Source organism: Anser brachyrhynchus, assembly GCF_964034855.1.
Source record: "Anser brachyrhynchus genome assembly, chromosome: 1".
In the NCBI taxonomy this organism is placed as follows: Eukaryota; Metazoa; Chordata; class Aves; order Anseriformes; family Anatidae; genus Anser; species Anser brachyrhynchus.
The window spans coordinates 123,861,396-123,884,811 of record NC_137694.1 but is presented as its reverse complement, the minus strand read 5'-3'; the positions used below and the strand labels follow the sequence as shown (position 1 = coordinate 123,884,811).

The 23,416-nt window shown below is 33.2% G+C and overlaps 1 protein-coding gene across 23 annotated transcripts in view; it reads right to left on the bottom strand.

The window, feature by feature from the left end:
- Positions 1–23,416, bottom strand: part of DMD (dystrophin) — a 1,241,121-nt gene that overhangs the window by 643,460 nt on the left and 574,245 nt on the right. For 21 of the 23 annotated variants that reach the window (XM_080576230.1, XM_080576221.1, XM_080576232.1 and 18 more), the window contains 7 exons: positions 21,442–21,621; positions 19,260–19,388; positions 17,259–17,429; positions 11,724–11,846; positions 10,004–10,141; positions 7,944–8,096; positions 6,819–7,001 (listed from right to left, as the gene is read on the bottom strand). In XM_080576230.1, coding sequence (XP_080432356.1) covers positions 6,819–7,001; positions 7,944–8,096; positions 10,004–10,141; positions 11,724–11,846; positions 17,259–17,429; positions 19,260–19,388; positions 21,442–21,621 — 1,077 coding nt within the window. The remainder of the gene's footprint in view (positions 1–6,818; positions 7,002–7,943; positions 8,097–10,003; positions 10,142–11,723; positions 11,847–17,258; positions 17,430–19,259; positions 19,389–21,441; positions 21,622–23,416) is intronic. The other 2 variants (XM_080576223.1, XM_080576226.1) reach the window with 2 other exon arrangements.

The following is a 23,416-nucleotide window of genomic DNA, read 5'->3' as shown; positions in this document are numbered from 1 at the left end:
TTGCTTTGTGATACTAATTTTGAAGATATTTATGATAACTACATGTCAGTTGTTTGTTGAGATAATTTAGAAAATAATCTAAAAATACCATTAAAGTACCACTATAGTGTAACAGCTATAGTGCTAACAGCTTCAAAAAGTGACATCCTAAGCCTTAAACAGTGCCACCTTCCAGATATGTTAAAAAGCATTACCTAATTATTTTCCTTATTTATTTCTTTACAGAAAAGGTAATCTAAATTTGTAGAGTTGAGATCATGCAGAATAATAAGTTTTTCATTTAGATTGATTTTTTAAAATAACATGCATGAAATTGCTGTCAATCCAGCACTAATTAAATATACCTACATAGATATTAAAAAATCATACTGCACATATAGAAATTTACTTTGACATGCACCTGTATGAATATACTCAGATACATCCATTAAAAAAGAAAAAAAAAGAGTAAGTGACATTGACATCCTTAATTGTTGACAGGAAATGAACATCATCTCTTAAAAAGATACTGTCACTTAGGGCCAGATCACTCTGCAGCAGGTCTTTCCCCTTATTATTTAATTCAATAGTACAACAGTCATTTTGACAGCAAATTCCTCACCATGTAATTTATTATGCTAATAAATTATGATATACCAGTGAAAATAAGATGGCAATTAACTGGTTTGTTTTTCCAATAGCTAAGTAATTATAAGGAAGGAAATATTATACAAGGATAATGCTATTTTGGCCAAAGAAAAATGAAAGGAGAGACAACTACGTTGTCACATGATTCCATAACCAAAGGCTGCTAGTCTTGTTTCCATCTCTACAATACAGAGAACAATAAGAAAAGACTGTGACATGGTTAAAACTATATTCTAATAACCACTTCATATAATTTAAAGACAGGATCCTAAGGCAACCTTAGACAAGTTGTGGCAAGACTTTTGCCATGTGATGAGTTAAAGGTGTTGAGTTTCTCTTTCAAATTATGGAATGTAATTCAGATCACTTCATTGAAGATTATAAGATAATGAAAACAGAGAAAAACCTTTTCTGTAAAGTTCTGTCATCAACAAGAAAGTGTTTTTTTTTTTTTTAACTTCACTCTATTAAAATACTGTAGATTTGCAGTGAAGATAGTGAATATTATACAGCATTAATAAACAAATAAGAGAGAAGAAAAAATCACTTCAGGAGAAAACTCAAAATACTGTAGCAGATTGTTCCACTTCTTACAGAAGAAGGGTATAGGTGACCTTCACTTACATTACCATGACACTGTAAGCATTCATCTTAGACACAGAGAAGGCAAAGTGCATTTCAAAATGAACCTTTAAAATTAGCTCCTCTTCAGCTACATCCAATACCTATATTCAGTGTACTTCCTCTAGCTTTCTTGCCAGAATCCTAAATTAGACATAAAACTAGAAGTATTTGAAATAGAATTAAATTATTTTAAATGAATTTTCTAATAGTAATGTTTACAAATTTCCATGTTGATGGATGCTATAAAACTCGTGTAAACAGCTGTGATTCTCTTCCCAAAGATTCTCATTCATCCTCACTCCTCTCATCCCACAGTCAAAAAAGGCCAGTGTTTAGCTGCACTGTGTAAAGCTATTTGTTTAAACAGCTGCTACTGGAAATGTCAGAGAGGTGCAATGGTGTCACAGGATCACCTCTGTCCTGTCCTTGAGACCTCCAATGCACAAACATGAAACAGAAACTGTATTCTAATCCATCACTATAGAGTTCTTGTCTTTTTTTCCAGTAGGTATTTTCCTCTTTTGCTTTTCTAATACTCTTCATTTCATCCTCTCCCCAACTCCTCATGCCAGTAAAGACAAATTAGATTGTCCCTTCTTTTTGGCACCCATTACTAGTTCATTTACTGAAAGAAATACTTAAGTAATGGTAAGAGAAAATACCCATTTCATTCTAATGCTGCAGGTTGTGACAGTTGAATGACCTAAAATGATAACAGCATATGAGCATCAAAGAATTCACATTATTTGGATGAAGACACATAATTAGGACACCAAGTTTTGTGTTTATCTAACTGTGACAGATTTATTTCAGTTAATGTTGGATTTATATTTTAGAAAATATTTGTATAGGTAAACATGCGTTAACAGTAAAAACAAACTTAGATTTCATTAGGTGAAGAAAATGGAGCTCCACAGGGAAATACTAACTGAAAACTGGAAGATGCCCTTAAAAGAGTGAAACTTCAATTTAGTTCAAACTCTTGCATTTCAGACGTAAACTTGATCAGCCCTTAACCTGGTTCCAGAAATTGATTACATACTCTCACACCTGAAATGATCACCCAATTAGGAGACATGTAGTTAGAATTTCTGAATGCTTTATAGAATCTTTAACAGAAAAATATTTTATTTGGAAAATGAAATTTACAATATCTGTTTCATAGTAAGTACTAACAATACTGGTATTTTGTTCATTTAGCAGGTAATTGCATTTAACTGTTCAGTCTAAACCACTTACCTTGTAGACATAAATATTTTGGATAGTTATTTTCTTTATTCACATTCTTGTGGACCACATAGTCTAATTGGTACGAAAAAGACTCTCTCTTGATGTTTTTATTTGATCAACTCTATTATTTTTTTCAGGATAGCCAAAATCCAGGCCCAAATATTTCAGAAGTAAAATGAACATAAATTCCGATAGATTTTTTTTTTGTCACCAATGAAATTACTGAAATGACGTAAGCCTATTTTTTCACTGGCAAACACAAAAATATTTATATAATTTTGACAGTTGTTACTAAGTTGCAAGAATAATATTCCTCCTGTCCTAAAAATACTCTGCCTTACTACTAACAGCACACATAGTTCCCCAAAGACAGAAAAAATAAAAGTACATGAAAGCAGAAATAATTTTGGATAACTTGATAAAATATGGTAATAGGACATATAAAATAAGAATTTGTACTGTAGGTTCTGCACCTGTGTTCATCTCACAAAATATTTCTTTTTTAAAGATAAAGGCCTTCAGTATCCATGCAGAGTAATCTCAGTCATTGCAATAAAAACAAGTCTAAACTGATTGATGACATAAGCATGCTCATAGACTGCTGAAATGAAAGCACTGAAAAAAAAATCTATAACACAGGCATTAACTAAAACAAATGTAATTACTTATGCATAATTCATATATCAATAACTGATTTTGATCCAGATTTGAATTAAACTATGTGAATCAAACTTTTTCTCTGAAAAGATGTCATTTTTATCACCCTGGAATAATGCCAACTGTTGTAAAAATAAATAAATAAATAAATAATTCTTGGAAGATTTAGGTTTAGACTGTCTCAAAGGGGACTGGTATCTTTTCTAAAAGACTGTGCCTGCCAAATCTTAATGATTTTAGATTCAGCAAAGATAATCTGGAAATAATGTCCCTGGACCTCCCCAATGTTATTACTTTTATTTTTGTAAAACAGACATGCAATTCTATTATTCAAAAGTGCATACTGCTCTAGCATTAAACATTAATGGCTTGGACTTTGAAGAGCATCTTCAGCTTCCATGAATTTCACTGAGATTTGATGGTTTAATCATCATTTTAATTTTTAGCAGAGATGAAGTAGAACACTAAGCTTTTCTTAACACAGGAATCTGAAAGTTGCCACACTAAAAACTGAATTTTCTGCCCACAGTTTATTTTCCACATACATATAAAAACACTCTGTGGGAGAAGAAACTCTTAAAACAACATGAACTCCAGTAACTTTTTCCCATTCAATGTAATTTGGAGCAGCTTTGCTTATTTATCAAGTTTAATCTGTTATTGGAATAAAACCTTCTTTTAACTAAAGAATTGCATACTACACTGAAAATTTTCATGTGACCAAATTAACTTATACCAAATTAAATTATGTCTCAAATTGGCATTAAAAAGAACATGCGGTGTTTGAGGTAAAAAAAAAAAAAAGAAAAAAGTTAAGCTTTTTGTGTAGTGGAATGTAGTTTTGCTTTATCTTTTAAATTTGTTCTCAACTACATCATACCTTATTAACAAAATTGGTCACAGAACATTCCTTTTTATGTATCTATATACAGAGATATATATCATATATATCTTCTATATCATACATCTATATATACACATGTATATATCTGTCAAATTGTTGCTGGATTTGACTACTACATATCTGTGAAAGAATCAAAATTTTATGAGAATTTACCATGATAGCGAGAATCAATTCTTATATTGTTATGTATCCTTTTGACAGAACTTCCCAGCAAAAATGGGTGAAAAGTAAAGTCAGGGGGAACACGATTATTCTGATTTCACACTTTGATATCAGAATTATATTAGCTCCAACAAACATAAGAAATGAGCAATTCTGTCATCAAGCCACATATTTAAAGGCAGCATCTTGCTAAGTTTATTCAATGAATCACAATGAATTGAAAGATACACAGTACAGCTAAATCCTCATTGCTTTATAACAACAGCTTTCAATTATTAAATAAGTATTATTGTATACATCATTAATTACAAATGAAAAATGCAGATTTTTTTCTCTTTAAAAATAAATTCATTTCTATATTTTTATTATATGTTTTTATTCAGTTGGTGGTTGAAAAATAAAATCTCTGTGAAAGTTATTTTTGCTGGCATACGCATGTGTTCAAGTGAACAGTCTGAGTTTTTGTTTTTCTTTTGTACTTTCAGATCTTGAACAAACAGTTAACTAATCCTCACAACATCCCTGTGAGGTAGGTACTTTCTTTGAAAAAAGAAAGAAAGAAAAAAAAAGTCAAGAAATTCACTTTGTTTTAATGATTCAGCAAAGCCAAAATTAAAACTGTAACAAGTCTTGCACTTCTTATCATTGTGACTTGAGCCGTGAAAATAAACTGCCCCTCACCAATTTCAGTATCTTCTGTGAAACTTCTAACATATGTCATATGAATACCAACATGTTCAGTAGAGATGGGTATTTTTCATGACAAATGAAAAGTATACAGTATATTACTGTACACCTGTACACATGTAAATTTCTTTGAATAATGTCCTCATTCCACAGATAAATATTAACAAGTAGCCTTCTTGCATGAAATATTTAAGAATACTTAAACATTTAACGACTATGAGATATAAATATATTATATAAATAATATATTTCAACAATAAAAATACACGTAATGGTTACATGACTAAAATGTCAATTACTGTATTCCATTGACCAATTTAAATGTACATGTGCAGATATATTCACTTTACATATTTTGAAGAAAAATATGCTAATATGTATTTTTATTGGTTTGCTGGTAAAATTTTATAATGGATATACTTGTTTGCTGTCATGGTAGGTGTTAGGTGATATAAAAACACATGTTTTGTATAAACTGTACATTCTTATTTCTTTCCTATCAAAAACCCAAATATATTCATTATTTAAAAACAAACAAACAAACTAATTTACAAAACAAAGTGAAGCCTGCTCTAGCTCCACGCCAATAAAATGATTTGCAACTGATTACATTCATCAACTTTAATATAAACTATAGTAAACTGAAAAGAGTAATCAGATGGAACAAGATTTAATAACATACAAACCGAAGTTAACGTTTCTCCGATTGTTTCCATTAACTGCATAGCTATCCCAATTATTGTTTTTATATATAAATTACATAACTTAATAGTTGAAAAGTCCAAAATAAATACGGGTTAATAGACTCGGTACATCAGAGGGCTGTATTGACAAAAAGGGTGTATACATTATTGCTGATTTTTGGAAGTCTTTTTCTTTTTTAAAACATGGCTAACCACATATAAAACAGAAATAACGCTTTCTGGTTTTAGATATTCATTGCCCTCTTAATATGGACCCTCTGCAGTCAACAAGAGATAAATTTTATTTATGTAACGATAAATAAAATTATATTTTGTTAAAACACCTCTTTTCCACTAGCTTTTTTAAGACCACAGAAGAGCACATAATGCAAAAACTTACTTGATATCAGTTATCAATCTTCTGTTAAGTCCTATAAAATCAAAAGGTCAAACGACTATAAGCACAGTAGTACGCATGGCAAGCAAAACCTGCCATATGAGTGCAAAACCAATCTTTTGCAACCTTCCAAATGGATAATTTGCCCAGTATCTATTTTGATCATAAGCCTGGAACGGTGACAGCTTATTTCCATTTTATTTATCCAGTTACTGCAGCATAAATAAACTAGTAAGAATAATTGTATTTTATATTTAATTAAACCCTTGAAAATCAGAAGACATTAAGTTGGCTCAGAAAATGATGTTTTCATCCTGTTCAATCTAAAACTATTTAAAAGTTTCTTGCAAAACACTCCGTTTCGTTTTCAAGCATTTGAAGAAGAGGCCGTGTATGCATAGTGCAAGAAGAAATTTTCTAATCTCTTCTATATCTCTAGGTATAATGTGTATTATGGATAAATTAAAAAACAATTAAAATTGGCATGGGATGGGTAGTTTGAAAATAACATTATTTCTGATTTACACATTTACTGAACAAAATACATGCATGGCAAACTGACTTTTTTAAACTGGAAAATGTTATGGAAAAATAATGAGGCAACAGAAATAAACACAAGCTTTTCATTGCTGAGTTTTCTGTAACTGGCTAATTTAACTTAAGGGCAATTTTAAGACCAAAACAGAGAACTATTGTATTATAATATAAAGATTCCCCCAGTTGCAAACAATAGTGTTTTTCTTATTAGTATCTGAAGAGTTGACACTGACCCTGAAGCTCTCAATGTTAGTAGGATTCTGTTAGTAGTAGCAGGTGCAAACATATGGGTTTGCCAGTAACAACTCACAATTTCTGCATAGTTGAGTCTTCGAAACTGAGCAAATTTGCTCTCAAAATCTTGCCAGCGCTTGCTGAGCTGTATCAGGGTTGGCTCCACTGCTTTTGCAGCCCCATCCTTAGACAAGCGTTCAGCCTGCCTGTGCACCGCATTCAGATCTTCCTTCTTCTTCTCCAATTCTCCATCAATCTCCTAGTGAGCAAAACCAATACAGGGCCCAGGACAGTTAGCTAACTAGATCAATCAACTTAAAATTAGCAAAAAAATTCTGTCAGAAATTCCACTTCAATTTTATTGTTGCAATTAAAATGTACAGCTATTTGTTATCTCACAGTTAAACAAAGCAAAAATAACTGAGATTGAGGAACCCCCTTGGAGATGGGCTGTAGAAAAACTAACAACTAGTATACACTGAAAACTAGTTAGCAAAGGCCAACAGTTTCCACTTCCTGATTCTTGCTACATTGTGATGGGCAATTGGAGATTTTTTTTTTTTTATTATTACTATTTTTTTTTAATCAGTAAGGCTCAGCATATTCAGGACAAACAGTGTTCGGACAGTTTACAAATATGTTATTTGAATCCTTAACATATTACTTAACTCCTGTTTTACTTTGTGGGAAACTCAACAGAGAATGAAGCAAAGAAAGACGATGCAAAATAAACTAGGAAAACCTTTGACAACATGTAAATAAATCTATAGAGTTTGACAGTGATATGTGAATATGTTCTGATGAAAATGAATGTGCTAACATGAGATAGAGGTCATCCATATATCGGTAAGTCATTTGTTCATCTGGAACAAAGATACATAAAATCAATTACAATTTTTACTAAAAAACATTTGATGCTTCTTAATACATTGCACACTCCATATCAATAAAAAATTTATTTACTGTTTCAAATAATTTATATAACAATCCATATAACAAACAAATACAAGATATAGCACAACAAAGAAATGTTAATTTGAATACAAATTGTTATTGTTTGCTTTATAATAAATCAGAAATAAAGTACTGAACTGATATTTCTCTACATCTATTGGAATATTTGTTGTATTTCCATCTTTTAAATTAAGAAAGTATCACTCAAAAAGATCTACCATTCATTGTCATCTCAAAACAACATTACCTTTAGCTTCTGCTCATCTTTGTGGTCTGGTAGACTGGCTAACTTTTTCTCAATGTCATCCAGCCATGTCATTAGGTCATCAGCCTGTCTCTTGTACTGATACCACTGATGAGATATCTCTAAAGCCTTTTTTCTTCTTTGAGACCTCAAGTCCTGTTCACAGTGCAGACATTATTAGAATGTCAATTAAAGGCTTATAAAATATGAATTGGCATGTGTGCACACTGAAGGGAAAAATGAAAATTAGGCCACTATTTTTTAATTAAATGTTGATATTTAAATCAAGTATGTAAGTACTTGAAAACAGAGTATTTTCATCAGTTCAACATATTATTTTTATCTGTTAAAGGTAGCTGAATAAGCCAGAGACAGTCACCAATGTTTAGAGAAGTTAAGACTCTTACATAAATATCAATATTCTTATACACTTCTCAGAATACTTACTGGACAGATGGAAACACAGCCCACCTGTTATCTAGCTATAAGTGGGATTTCTTGTTTTGTGGTCTCCTGTGAAATTCTAGCCTGCATGCAAATTCTGTAGCTATTCAAAAGAAAATCATTTCAATGCAGAAATGTATGTAATACCAGGTTGCCTTTTTCTAAAGTAAAGACCATTTACACACCAAACGTCTTGTGTTCATGACTCAGCTTTATAAAAGTGTGAAAACTTCTCCTAACAGGATATTCAAAAATGTTGTTTTCTTGTATTATTAAATATATTCTACTTGAATTTGCTTTAACTGTTTAGCTTCTCTCATGAAGAATTCAGAAAATATTTTCACTGCTATAACTTCTTATTAAGAAGTAACTTGAAACAAATTACTTACATATTTTAGATAAAAAGTACTTGGAATAATTTGCTACAACCATTCTTGAATTTTATTTGACAAAGCTGAATGCCTTAAATGAGCCACCCAAAAGAAAGTCAATTGCTCTATTCCATAAAAACAGACAGTAGGGATCTGGTCAACAGACTATCTGTAAAGTTTTCTTGTTTCTCCTTAGAAGAAATTATGTAGTCCAAGACAAACTTAATAGATTTCTTTTAAATGTGGAGATATATATAGACAAACTTAATAGATTTCTTTTAAATGTGGATATATATATATATATATATATTCCTGCTATTCTTTTACGGAATTCACAGAGATCTGCAAAACCATAAAAATTAAAATGAAATCCACAGGAAACAAAAGATGCTGCTTGAAAATAAGTGATAATAAGTGTAACAATGCCGTGCTCCTGGAAACAAGAACTACATGAAAAATTTCAAGAGAAAGAAAAATTATTCCTGCCAGAAAGATGTAAAATTCTGCTACAGTAGCCAGAGCCTATGCCTCCAGGTAAGTGAAAAAGGTGACCTTCCATCTACGAAATTCTTCCTTTCCTCACTTTTATTTTTCCCTGGGAGGATGACACTCCCAATTACATCTCCCAGCTTGTCCAAATAGGATTAACTGTAGATGTTTCTAGGTACAGTATCATATGGTTATACCTCCTTCCATCTTTGAAATAACCCAGAATTTAGATACATTATTTTGGTTTTCAGCCTCTTAGCTGCCAGGTCTATTGATATTACCATCTACCCTATCACTATCTTAAAGAGGCTGGAGCTACTTTTCCACCTGAAAGAGGACAACATAATTTTTTTTTCCCCCTAATGAATTAAAACAACTTATTCGTTGCAACAAGTATGTTCTAAAACTGAAAATCTAAGTTCATGAGGTCTGATTGTAGCTAAGGTCTTGACTGCTGTTGCAGAAACACAAAACATGCATAACGTTAAAAAAAAAAAAAAAAAGGATTATCATTGCAGTCCAACTGGCAATCCCGGGTTGTAACACTAAAGACAAAACAGCACTTGTTAAACTAGATATTTAAAATGTCTTTCCAAGGCATCAAGAGAAGTGTAGAGGCAAATATATGTTTATAGCTGAATAATTTCAAATGACTTATCTCTAAATAGTAATGAGGATCCATTTAACTTAACAGAGCATTGTTGAAATGAAACAAAAAACAGTTTTAGTTGCATATGCTTATAATTGTAGCTCTTATACCTTGAGAGCATTATGTTTAGTCTGCAACAGCTGTTGTTTTATCTTTATTTCCTCCCGTTTTCTCTCATCTGTGATTCTTTTTTGAAGTGTGTCACCCCTTTGCAGCAATTCTTTCACTGTGCTCTCATCGTCTTCACTCTGATTTAAAAAAACAAATAACAACAAAAAACAGGTAAAATGGGCATTTAATCTAACTATTACATAAGTACTAGGAGATCTGGACATATAAACATGCACTTCCTCTGATAAAGTAAACATCTAAAAGATACTTGTAGTTCTACACTGAAGGTCCAATAACTTTTACTTATTTTCTATACATGTATGCACTTGAGAGGTACAAGTAAGCAGCATTTGAACACCTACACGTTTGACATTAGATCTTACAGAGCATCTAGGATAACATGCTGAAAACATTCAAACCAAAGAGGTTAAGTATTTTTGACTTTAAAGCAGAAAGAATAGATACATGTAAAATACTCTACATAATTGACAGTAGTCACTGAAATTACCAGTATGCTAGAGGACCATGTGATTCCTAAGCATTTCATACAATAGCATCATCACAATTCAAAACACCTATTCTGTCATTGAATACGCACTATGCATTTTTTACACAGAAACTGAGTCTATACCACAGATTTGGAGACAGTTATCTCTTGAACTATACTAAACATTCCTTGTAAAGAAACAGAACAAAATATGCTGAAGCAGTGGAACATTACCCTACCATTCACTTAGAATTTATCTCTACAGTGAATACTACCTCAAACTTCTTATGTTTTTCCTGAAAAAAAAATATATATACGGTAATGTATACAAAATATATAAAAATCTTTATATGTAAAAATATGTATTTATATATAATATATAAAATTTTTTATATAGAAAGATTTCCTTTCAGCATTGATATGAAATAACTATCTTTGAAGAATTCCCTTAACGGAAAAATAATACTGATTTTTTATATTGCTTGTAAATAAATTCACATTTGTTCTTGCTGAGGATCCATAAAGTGATGATTCATCCTAAAGAAGAATTTCTGTCAATGGCCATGCAAGAAATGTCATTCCTCTGAAAATCACTCTGGAGAGAACACATGACAGTGGCAACAGTAGCAAAGCACAACAGCATTTTACTCATCTTTTTTTTTGTGTGATTTTTTTTTGGAATATTCACACATGGTGTTACTACTCACAACTAGCAATCGTAAGTAATAAAACTTGCAACATACACAAATATTATTCACAATAGATGGTATGATCAGATCTGCTAAGAACTAATCTGCACATGTTCCATTTCTTTCAGTGACCATTACCTAGCCTTTGTCTTCATTGAATTACTTCTTTTACTATATTGCCCAATTAGATAAAGCATTCTGAGTTTGATTGGTCTGTATACTGCTACGGAGATTTTGATATTCATTCCCTGATCTGTAAGACTGTCCTGTACAGGGCATTGCAGGTAACATTTCTGCTGTGCTTAGTGTTTTCAAAAAACATTTGGAAAATGTTTTCCTTATAAATTCAACTGTAAACTTATCAATAAAACTTGTAACTAATAAACTAACTTGGAATCTTTGAATTTATAATATTAACACAATAAAATTTTGTCCAAGTCATATCACAAGATCTTAATATAAATATGGAAGTTTCTCATTTTCACCCATGTCTTTTTCATCTCCCTGCCTACTTCACTCAGACTTCCATTTCAACCAAATTACCATATCTTTATTGAAGTCCTCCTCTTTCAAATTCACCCCCTGCTGAATTTCAACCTCCAGTGGTTCAAGCAATTTTTGTATATCGAAGTCAAATTGCTCCAATTCCTTCAAAGGAATGAAGGGCTAAAATGGGAAAAATACAGAGATTATTTAAATTGCATATTTAATAGCTTTGTTAGAAACATAAAGCAGAAGAGACATCTGTTCCACCCCATACAACTACAGCAACAGTAATTTTTTAATCTTGTGGAAAATCATCTATACCATACAACTCAAACTACCCACATAAATAAAGATCAGTTTTCAATGATAGTCTAGATTTTTCATATAAGAAAATACAAGAATTCTGTGGTGAGTGAATATTTTTTTAAAATTTGATATTCTCACATCTGTGTGTAAGAATAGGTTCAGATAAGCAGTGTAACACAAAAATTTGTCTAAAAAATTAAATGTTGACACTAGGCTAAATCTGATTTGTCAGAAATTATACAGCAACAAGCAATCCATTCAGATGAATAACCACCTCCTACTGCCAATTGAGAACAATTTCATGATAATTTGTTTCAGTGTTTTAAAATCATTGTTCTGTCAAAAAGAATAGCAAAAATGCCAGGTTAATTATACAGCATCCATCTCAAAACAAAAGACAGCTAATCTTTGCATAAGATTATGCTATGTGACTTCCTAAACAAACAAACAAGAAAACAAAACCTTCACTAAAAGCACTTGTTTCAAAAAAGCCTCAACAAAAATTGAGGTAAAAAAAAAATCTCAACCAAATAAAATAGACACAATTCCTCCAAAATGAATCACAATATAAATTAGGGTGGTTTACTTTAGCACTCAGTTTTAAACTCTAAAAATGATCCACTTATACACCATCCTTTATCTACCTGCTACCTGAGTGCCTGTGGATAGTTTCATGTATAATATGCAACATATTTATTAGGTGCATTGCAAAGGATCAACAGAAAAAATCTTTCTTCTTTCAACAATTTAAATGCAAGAACAAGAAATAATTTATTGAAGATTCTGGCACAAAATTTAGATTTAAAAGGTAAGTAATGCTTTATGATCTAGGAACTCTCAGATGTACAACTGTCTACTTTTAATCACTTTTCTTTTACTACTTCCACTAGTACTATTGGCATTTACTACAGAGCATAAGTTTGTAATCAAGATGGTAACAATCAAAATTATTCAGTAAAACAAGAGAGACTAGACATCATCTAGAGTCAGAAGATCTGTAAAATATTTTCAGTTGTTTTACAGATAAGGTGGAAGTCTTAGGGCAAAAATACCTTAATTGAATCTTATTGATCATTTTAATGCCAAAGATTTTGCACACTTATGCACATTAATGGAAATATAATAATGTATGATATTTGTCATAAATATAATCATACTGTGCTCACAAATTTTCATCAAGAAGCTCAGAACTATACTCAGCAACTACTTCAACTGAGGTAGAAATAATAGCAAACTACTCAGTAATTTCTTCTCAAATGCTCTGAAGGATGTCTTCAAAAGTACTTAAATCTCAATAAAAGAGAAATCAACTAATAAAACTAGAATATAAAATTACTAATCTCTGAGAGATGCTAAAAACAAAACAAAACAAAATGATAATGGGAGGAAAAAGGCTAATTGAAATTCCAGTAATTTAATTAAATTAAAAAAAAAAACACTTAAAAATGTTAAATCTCAGTACACGATGATCTACTTATCTCTTCATTTTATTAATTCAGGACACAGCAATTATGCACTACAGTTTATTGACTTTACACGCCATTTCTTATTTACTTCACTATTATACTGATAATTGTTAGTATTTGAAAACATTTTCAGTATTTGACTGAAAATAGATTACGAGCTTGCTACCCTCTTTAATTGATTTTTTTCAATGTCATTGCAGAGTGAATAATTTTACCTAAGTATGAATAAACAACAAACAAACAAACAAACAAAAGTGTAATATCACCACTACTAATTTTTCATCCCATAAAGCTGAAATTGTGACTAAGGGAAGTAGGACCCTACTTCCATACAGGTGGACAAACCAAGCCACAAGGCCATCGCTAGTGGGCAAACCAGCAATTCAGTCCTTTGTACAAATGAATACAGCAAGACAGTAGCATAGCCAAGAATACAAACAAGCCTTTGCATCTCTATCTTTTGCAATACCTAATACTATAAATAATCTTTGTCAATCATACCCTAGCTGTCCATTCTCCAAGGCCCTGGAGAATGTCCCCTACATTCTAATCTACAGTTAAAATGATATGCTGTAGCGACTACTTTCATTTTACTAAGCAGAGTATAAAGCTTAGGGAGATGCTGTCATTCCAGCTCATTTTGCCTATACAATCATAACTACTGAGTGAGAAGGTCGACACGTTGAAGACATTTGTAGGCTACATTCTAAAGATACTTTTTCTGGACACGCATCTTTTTCCCCTTCTTTTAGTGAGCCTAGAGTGTACAATGCAAACAGTTAATGAATGATAAATCATCTACAGGCAGTCCCACCATTCCCTAAAACAAGCAATAGTTTCACATCACCTTATCAAAGGACACATCAACCCTAGATGCTTACAGAATTATGGAAGAACACTGCAAAAGCCAGAAGGAAATCCATACTGCAGATAGCAGATGTTCACAATAGAAATGTTTCACAACAGAGTTTGTGCCAAGATGTCCTCCTCTGTCTACAGTTTTTACTTCTGTACTAGGCAAATGAGAAAGACACTGGAACTGCTGAAATACTACTGATGGCTGACGGGAAAAAATAAAATAAATTATCAACTTCCAAGGCTTCACAGGAAAAAGGTACCACAACACAGTCTGGGAATCCTTTAAAGTTTGGGGGACTTCACTAATTCCTGAACCAAAATGACAGGCCTTCTTGAAGGAAAGTTCTCTGCAGATAACAGGAGCAAGAGACGTGTAAGGCCCAGGTAATCAGTGACAGTTTTTACCTTAACAAAGGTCACTTTATTGAAGTGTTAATGATTCACCGACTTCCAGACATTGTTTTCTCCCAATGTGGACAAAGAAAAAGTTATAAAAATCTAGGCATTTCTATGTAATAACATTAAGAGTGATTTCAGACATTCAAATAAAGATGACGACTAAAGGTAGTTGTCAATTAGTCAAGCAATTAGCATTGCTTTACTAATACAAGAGTACTACTAAGTATTACTTTCCCCATGGAGAATTCAGTGAACATTTGTACTACATAAACAAGTTAAAATTACAGAAGCAATTATATATAGTACATTTTCAAATGCAATTGTACTGTGTCTGTCTGGGAAGGAGTTAACTTCTGTCATAGCAGCCCATACGATGCTGTGTTTTGGATTTGTGGCTAGCCCACTTTTGATTAACACACTCGTGTTTTGGCTATTGCTAAACAGGGCTTGCACAGCATTTTTCTGTTCCCACTCTCAGATGAGGAGGCTGAGGATTGGAAAAGAAGCTGGGAGGGTGGACAGCTGGGACAGCTGACTTGATTTGGCCAAAGGGATATTCCATATCATATAATGTCATGCTCAGCAAAAAAAAAACAAACCAAACCAAACCAGATCACAAGGGAGACGAACAAGAAGTGGGGTACAACCTCCAAGGCAGCCACTGATCAGAGACTGGCTGTGTCAGTCTGTCTGGGGGAGGTGAGTGATCATCTTTGTGTCACATGCTCTTTTCCCCTCTTTTCTTAATCTATTAAATTGTATCCTGCAAGTTTTATTTCTTCCTTTCTTTCAGTTTTCCTATTCTTATCCTGTCCTGCTGAGGGAGTGAGGACTGAGCAAGCTGCTATGTGGGTGCTCAGGTGCTGGCCGGTGCCTACCCCTCACAATAATCTATGTGGAGGGTAGAATCCACATAGATTAGAATCTATGAATCTTAGAATGTTAAAACAATGAAGAAAAGGTAGTGTGCCTTTTGAAAAAGATAGGTTGTTTATTGCCATTCAGTAAAATCTAATAAAACAAACACTGGATTGGTCAAAACAAGCACTGGCAATAACTCTGTTCTCAATCAAAGAAGCTACTCGCTACCCTGAATAGCAAAATGTTTAGAAATAAGCCAGTTAAAATTAGCTAGCAAAGATGAAATAATACTGTCAGACAATTGTTAGAACTTGCTCATATTATGAAACAAAGAATCTTTTCACCTCTCAGCCAAAAGTATCTCAGATTTAAACAATCCAGCTGTTTATTTTTCTGTATGTGTTATGAGAGAAAACTTGATCTTCATGAATGATGAATATTTTTTGAGAAAACAGTATCTAATATCAAAGTAAGGCATATACTACTTCTCAAACTGAGAGATTATAAAAAGTGGTCTGATGTATTCACACATCGTCCTTTGTGCAATCCTTGCATTTAAGATCAATGACTTGTTAATGTAATGTTGTCAGCTACATGCTGCTACTCAATTTAACAGTTTGCTAGTGTACAATTCAGTAACATTTTGAAGAACAGAAAACCCAAACTGTACCCTTGACTTTAAAGTTTTCAAGCAAACATTGACATAACTCGTATTACTTAATAATTTCTTTCATTAAGCTTTTTCATAGAACATACTCTTTTCTGTTCCACAAAGGAAACCTAAATCAACTCAAACATGCACAAAGAATGTGCTGGTTACACATGACATTGAGCCCTATGCAAGCCCAAAGCAGTAGATGAAAACTATGTCCCCTTGCTTATGCTTTTTTAAGGCTTATTTCCTGCTCTGCCACTGATCTTTTGGTGCATTGATTTCCAGTGCTATTACACTAGCCAAGCAAATACTTAAGATGAGGATCCATGCACTCCCACTATTCTATGTATCAACCTGCCCGCTTTAATCTGCCAAACAGCCCTCTGCAATAAAGGTAACGTAAACAATGGAGAAAGGAGGTAGTTTATGTCCTCCCTCATTCTGTATCAGAATAACAACTCGGCTAAAAATGCCCTAATCCTTACTGAATTCAGGTTCAGTAAAGTACTCAAACAAATTGTAGAGGTGCCTGGCTGAAGTATAGTTGATGTTTGCATATGCATACATCCACATATATATATAAATATATATATATATATCTCTAATCTTGTTGAGTCACAGCCTCACAGAAAAAAAAAAAGTGTGCATTTAATGAAAATTAGCTGCCCAAAATGAATGTATATCAAAACAGGCTACCCATACGACTTTGAAAAGATTAAGAATCTTATTAATTCCTAGATGATACTCATTTTTGTAAGTTAGTGAGGTAACCATTGTTACATGTTTATATAAAATCAGTGAACAGTTCTGATTGTGTAATAATGGAAAAAGTCCCTCAATACAACACAAACAAACACAAACAAGCAAACAAACAAACAAAAAACCCACCTTTGACATTTAAAAAAATATGTCTATTCCTAGGATTTTCATTTTTTCCTTTAAAAGCTTAGCTTTTGGAGAAACTGCAGCCCACTAAGTAGTCTTAGCTGCACACCTTATATAGATACCATTTTGTATGCATCTCCATATTGAAGCAAGTCTTCCTACCTTTCCACTCTTAATTCTTTGTGATATAGCCGCAAATCGCTGGTTGAGCTCTGATAGTTTAGGCTCTATTACTTTCCTGCAGTGATCTCCACGGTTTGTCATCAAGTCTACTGCCTGGTCACGCACAGAGTCCACCTTTGGATGCATATCATTCAGCTCAGCCTTTAAGCGCTACAGTCCGTGAGCAAGAGACAGGGCTTGAAGTTAGTAATAAATGCAAAGAGAGAGAAAGAGAGAGAGAGAGAGTGTGCAAAGGAATAGGGAGCAAAACCACAAAGCAAATTCAGATAATTATGCATGAGCGTGCAAATACAGTATAAATACATTAGATAACATTCTCACATACATCCCTTCAAATTTATAGCAGGAATGTATCTACATATCTGTTTTAAGATCTTCTAATGGAAAATAATGGTGAACATTATTTCTAGACTGGTTCTTATCTGCCATAATACAATCCTCAGCATATCTGAGGGTACACTCAATTATTTTAGGTCCCTAAAGGTAAGAAGAGCTGCTAATTGTGTTAAGACACTGGAACAGGTTGTGCAGAGAAGCTGTGGATGTCCCATCCCTGAAAGTCTTCCAGGTCAGGTTGGATGGGGCTTTGGGCAACCTGGTCTGGTGGGACGTGTCCCTGCCCATGGCAGGGGGGGTTGGAACCAGGTGATCTTTAAGGTCCCTTCCAACCGAAACCATTCTGTGATTCTATGATTGTAATTCACACATTATAGAACTCAATGTAATAGTTTTTGCTTTCATTACTGTTCATACTCATAGTGGAGGTTGGGAAAAATGACAAGATAAACACCAGTGTGATTTTTTTTTCTATAAACCTATCACAAATTGAAAAAAGAAAAAAGAAAAAAGAAAAAAGAAAAAAGAAAAAAAAGAAAAAAGAAAAAAAAAGAAAAAAGAAAAAAACCACAATACTTCTTCTGCAATAATAATTTTAACAGTTGATCAGTATGGGCAGCCATAAAGAGATAGCTAGAGTAGATAGTTTCACTGAGAGTTTCCCTGTGAAATGCCTTTGTGCAATACAAGTATATAACTGCATTGATGGCAAAGATAATTGTGCTTTGTACCTTGAGGTGGCAAAATTGTTCAACCTGCTACTAACGTCTGTCCTGTAATTCTTCTGAGATCAATGAGCCATTGATTTATGCTCTGCGTAAGTGCTAGTTGGAAACTATGACTGCCTTGGAATTTGTAAAGATTTTCTTTAGTAAATGGTATCATTATGTTAGTGTCAGCAATACAATTCTGATTTTGATTTGCAAACTGTTTCTCAGGTAATACGTAATGACCATGGAGTTCAAGAGAAGGTAAAATTTCACACTGATTTTGGAAGCAAAAAAAAATCCATATAGGTCACAACTTGAAGCTGTTTAACAAAGAAATTGTTTTAAATAAGATACTTTAACAGTCACAATTACCTTACAAGTCAATTTTTCATCAGTTGTTTAAATGATGCAACTGGCCAAATAAAATCTCCTGATCAATACACTAACCCATTGTTACACAGTTTGTTCACCGTATGATAATATTGTTTGTGTTGTTGGTGGGCATCAATGCAAGCAGCATTTAGAGGATTATAACAGTCATATGACAGAGATATCAAATGCAGATACCATAGATATGAGAAAAGAATCACAGAAAAAAAACATAAAGAAACTAAATATGAAAACACAGAAAAACGGCTTGTGTTTAACCAGTTCTGCAGAAGAATTATCTTCCAGCAAACATAGGTTTAATAAGATGCTGTTCTACACACCATGAAGTCCTCAAGACATAATAACATCCGATTTCATTTCTGCAGGGATTTAACTTTTGATATGCGGTGCAAGTTTATTAAGTTATCTACATGCTGCCAGAGGGCAGCTTTATCACAGAGAAAAGAATGTTAATCAATTTGTGATACCTTTCAAAATATGCTAGTTCTGACGTATTTCTTTTTAGAATAAAATTAATGCTTTCCAGAAAATCGCATTTTTTTACCTTAAGAATTTCCTCTTTTTGCTGGGGCTTTTGCTTATCAGATTCATCCAACAGTATTTCAGCACGATACATCCAAGTCGTGACATTAGCTACTTTCTGATCAAAAGCCTCCATGAGCTTTTGATATTCCTGTATGTGAAAAAGGTAAATATTGCATACAAAAAAGTCATCAGAACTGAAATAATAGCCATAAGTATGCCAACTGTGGCAAACATGCATACATTATGAAACTACGATTATTTTATATAATAGCTGCTTGTTTTGTGAAGGACAGAATCTATTTTATGTGTTTGCTCTCACTTTATATGTATTATTTCCTTGAAAAGACATTCTAGGAGAGACAGAAGCTTCCAAAGAGACAGGCAGGATGGTGATACAGTCACAGCAAGAAACAGGCATCTGCAGCTCGGTGCGACTGCTGAGAGGAACAGGAAGCTTATAGCCAGGCCTACTGAAGGTTAAAAGAAATTTCCCCCAAAACAGGTACAGAACTCTTTCCTGAGAGCCACTGAAGTCAATTGAAACTAAGTTTGAAACAAAGATGCACTTGCAAAATCACAATCAAGAAAGTTTAGTTTGTGTATAAAAATTTTATTTACATTTCAATGAACTTCACTGCTTTCCAACTCTACTTTTTAAAAAGCTATTGTAGTTTATATTCTGATATATATATATATATATATTTAGGCTTGAAAACCTTTTGTCTTTTTTGGTGAGAACACTAGAATGAGTTCTATGCATATCCAACTCAAAATTACAGATGAACTATATCCCTGTGCAGTACATGTTTACCACATACCCAAGATCAAAGATTTTGCTATCACTGTCATTTGGCCATCATATGTACATACACGTATTTTACACTGTTCTAACATCAGTAAAAGACTAACTCCCTCTCTTATACCTTTTTTTTTTTTTTAATCCTGGGTTCTAGTAAATATTAACAAAAGAATTCAAAGCAGAGAAAGAGCGAAAGTGATACATATCTATACCAGTCTATAAACTCCATTACATGTTTCTTATAATCAGTTCTACATTGAAGCTGAGCTCCTACATCATTCTGAATCAAATGCTTAAGTCTTCCAGATAGAGCAGACATCAGCAGATGCTTGCACTTATATGCTGCCTGCAGACAAAGAAGCCCTGTAGTGATGCTACATATCCATCACAGAAGCATTTTCAGAGCCACTTGGTCTCTAGTTAAGTTCTGAGACATCAAACTCTGAAAAGCCAAGTCTTGATAAAGGCTACTGTACTCCTGTAACCACTTCAGTTTCTCTGGGTTGAAACTGCATTCTCATTCTGTCAGGAATAGGAACAGCATAAATTTTCCAAAGCATTCTGCCACCTGTATAGTTAACAACCTTCCTTGTGTAAGGGTTCAAGCCATCATCTGTTCATGACAGAATCACTTTAAAGGAAGGATTCAGTTTTATGACTACCAGTAGTTCTACGCTGCTGGGGCTCCTGAGCCTGTATTAAATGTGGTTTAGGGATTTAGTTTGGACACGGCTTAATCTGGTCCCCTTAACATATCCCCACCAAAATATGCACCAAAAAAATGCCCAAAGGAGGCTCATGGAGTTCTGAAGGACTAAATCATTGGTTTTGAGCACCTTAGGTATATATTGAGCAGGGCTTCTAATTCACTTGCCTCTGAAATTAATCTAGTTCAACCACACCACACCTACTCTGTGGACCAAAACAACATGCAAATGGAGACTTACTTCCAAACTGTAATATTGCTGCAAACAGAAATGCTAATGTAGCCAAACACAGCCATAGTTGTTGGTATCAATACCAAGACTTATTTTAACTGATTTGATTACTTCTTTTATTCTATTCATATTCAAGGAGTCTAGGTCCTTGGTAAAAACAAACAAACAAACAAAAAAAACCATATTTTATTCATCAGGAGAGAAAAAAAAAATACAGTCCAGGAACCACTCAGGAAGACAAGAATGGGAAGTGCTAACAAACAAGACTTCACAGAACTCGCTCTCTCTGTAAACAGTCTGATCTTAACTATACGCAACATACTAAAAAAACCAACCTGATTGTCTTTGTATCAGTATATTAGATAAGCATACTCTATGGCACCAGAAAAAGCAATCGTATGAGGATGATCATTTACAACCAAGCACCAATATTACCCACGTGGGCACAAGCGCATTTTTCTTACCAGTAACAGGTTGAACCATTCCTCAGTACGTGAAGTTACTGCTATCCAATTACTGTTCAGGAGACTGAGTTTATCTTCCACTAGACTTTCTTTTCCTTTCAGCACTGTCTTCAAATTTTCTCCTAAATCACCAATGCTCTTAAGATTGCCTTGGCGTTTCTCAATCTCCTTTCGCGTTGCCTACAGTAAGCAGAATAAAACAATAAAAAATCAGAAAATTAAAAATTCTCCACACCAAGAAGATCAGACAGCCTGTAAGCTCATACTAGAAAACACTCTTTTGCTTCCTATAACTAGGGAAAGCGTTCTGTGAAGAGTAAGTAAAAAGTAAATTGCTTTAACTCTGATAAAATTGTAAGTGTTCTTCATATTATCATAATAATTTTTGGTAATAGCTTCATTTTAAAAATTGTGACTTAGCTCTCATTCCATTTCTCAAAATACAGTTTTAATACTTATTTTAAAAAAAAAAAAGAATCTATATTTTGCAATATTTATCTTGAGATATTTCGTTTGCATTTAATAAAATGACATAGCTATGAAATAGCTTACGTAATAAATGGGACAATAACAAAGCATTATGATAACATCTCAAGACTTCCAGAACTCCGCTGAAACTAGTCTTATGAAATATTTTAATATTCCTTTCATATTTGTCAGTGCAATCTTTTTTCAGCAGAAACCATGTTCTCCTGTGCTAATAGGTTTCTCGTTTCCTAGCTGTAGAAATGCATCCTTTCATTCCACTTACCTGGCATTTCACTAAGTGAACTAAAATATTAAAATATTATCCACAGACCCTCAAAGCTGGAATGACTAAAATATACATGCAGTGCTACAAGATCATATGACCTCATATATTTCATAGCACCTCCCTCCTTACACTGTTATCATACTTTATGTCAACAGATTTAACTGGTATGTAAGGTCACACAATTTACTCATCATTCATGTCTTAATATGTGTTGCAACATGCAAAAGGTCCAACAAAAGAAGTAAAGACCATCATATTTAGACAACACCTAAAAAGGCATGAATTTAATACTAAGCACTGATGGCATGCTGCAGAGCGTGACAATCTCTTTGAATACTCAAGGAGAGGGACAAAGTCCTTATATATAGTATCAGATATAACCAGTGTCTGGAGAAAAATTCCTCTGAGCTCCTAGTCACCTGATCGCAGTGGTGCAGCCGTATGTGATCTCTGTTTATAAAACTCCAACTGGAAATGAAGTGGTCCAAACTGAACACAAACCAAAGTTGAGAGAAAAGAAAGAATGACTGGTCTCCAGAGATACTGATTTATCTTTGGTAACTTGAACACACTAAAAGAAGAACCACTTCTAAACAAACTGCAGCCACAATTCTTCCATCTTAGGATCAATAGTGTTACTGTAGAACTGTCAATGTAGAACTACTTTATCCCCTTAATGCTATCACACCCCTCACAGTCACACATCAGCATGATTTTGTTAATGATGTGTTGCTGGGGAAAGTAAAGTTTTCAGCTTGCAATAAAGACATTATAGAAATTGCTCTCTTAGGTACAATAGCATCTTAATAGTATATCCAATTTACTTGGCATATGTTAAGTTTAAAACAACTTCTTGTGTCCTATGCTTCACAGAATTAATGATTTAATTTTGTAATTTTATTTCACAGAAAAGATTTTATGCTTGCATTTCAAGTAAGTATGAGAAATTTCTCACATTCTACCAATTTGCTCAAATACAGAGGACTTGTAATAGCAGAACTGAGAGATGATTGAGATTATTAACAAACCACAAACTACAAAATTATATAACCTGAAATAGAGATTTTTTTTCAACAGATTCATGTCAGAATGAAGGAAAAACAACCTGCCATTTTCCAGTACAATGTCATTGGTTTCACAATGGATTAAAAATATGATTAATAATAATAATAATAATAATTTACCTATAACTCACGACAGAAATTTCCGATCAGTTTTATC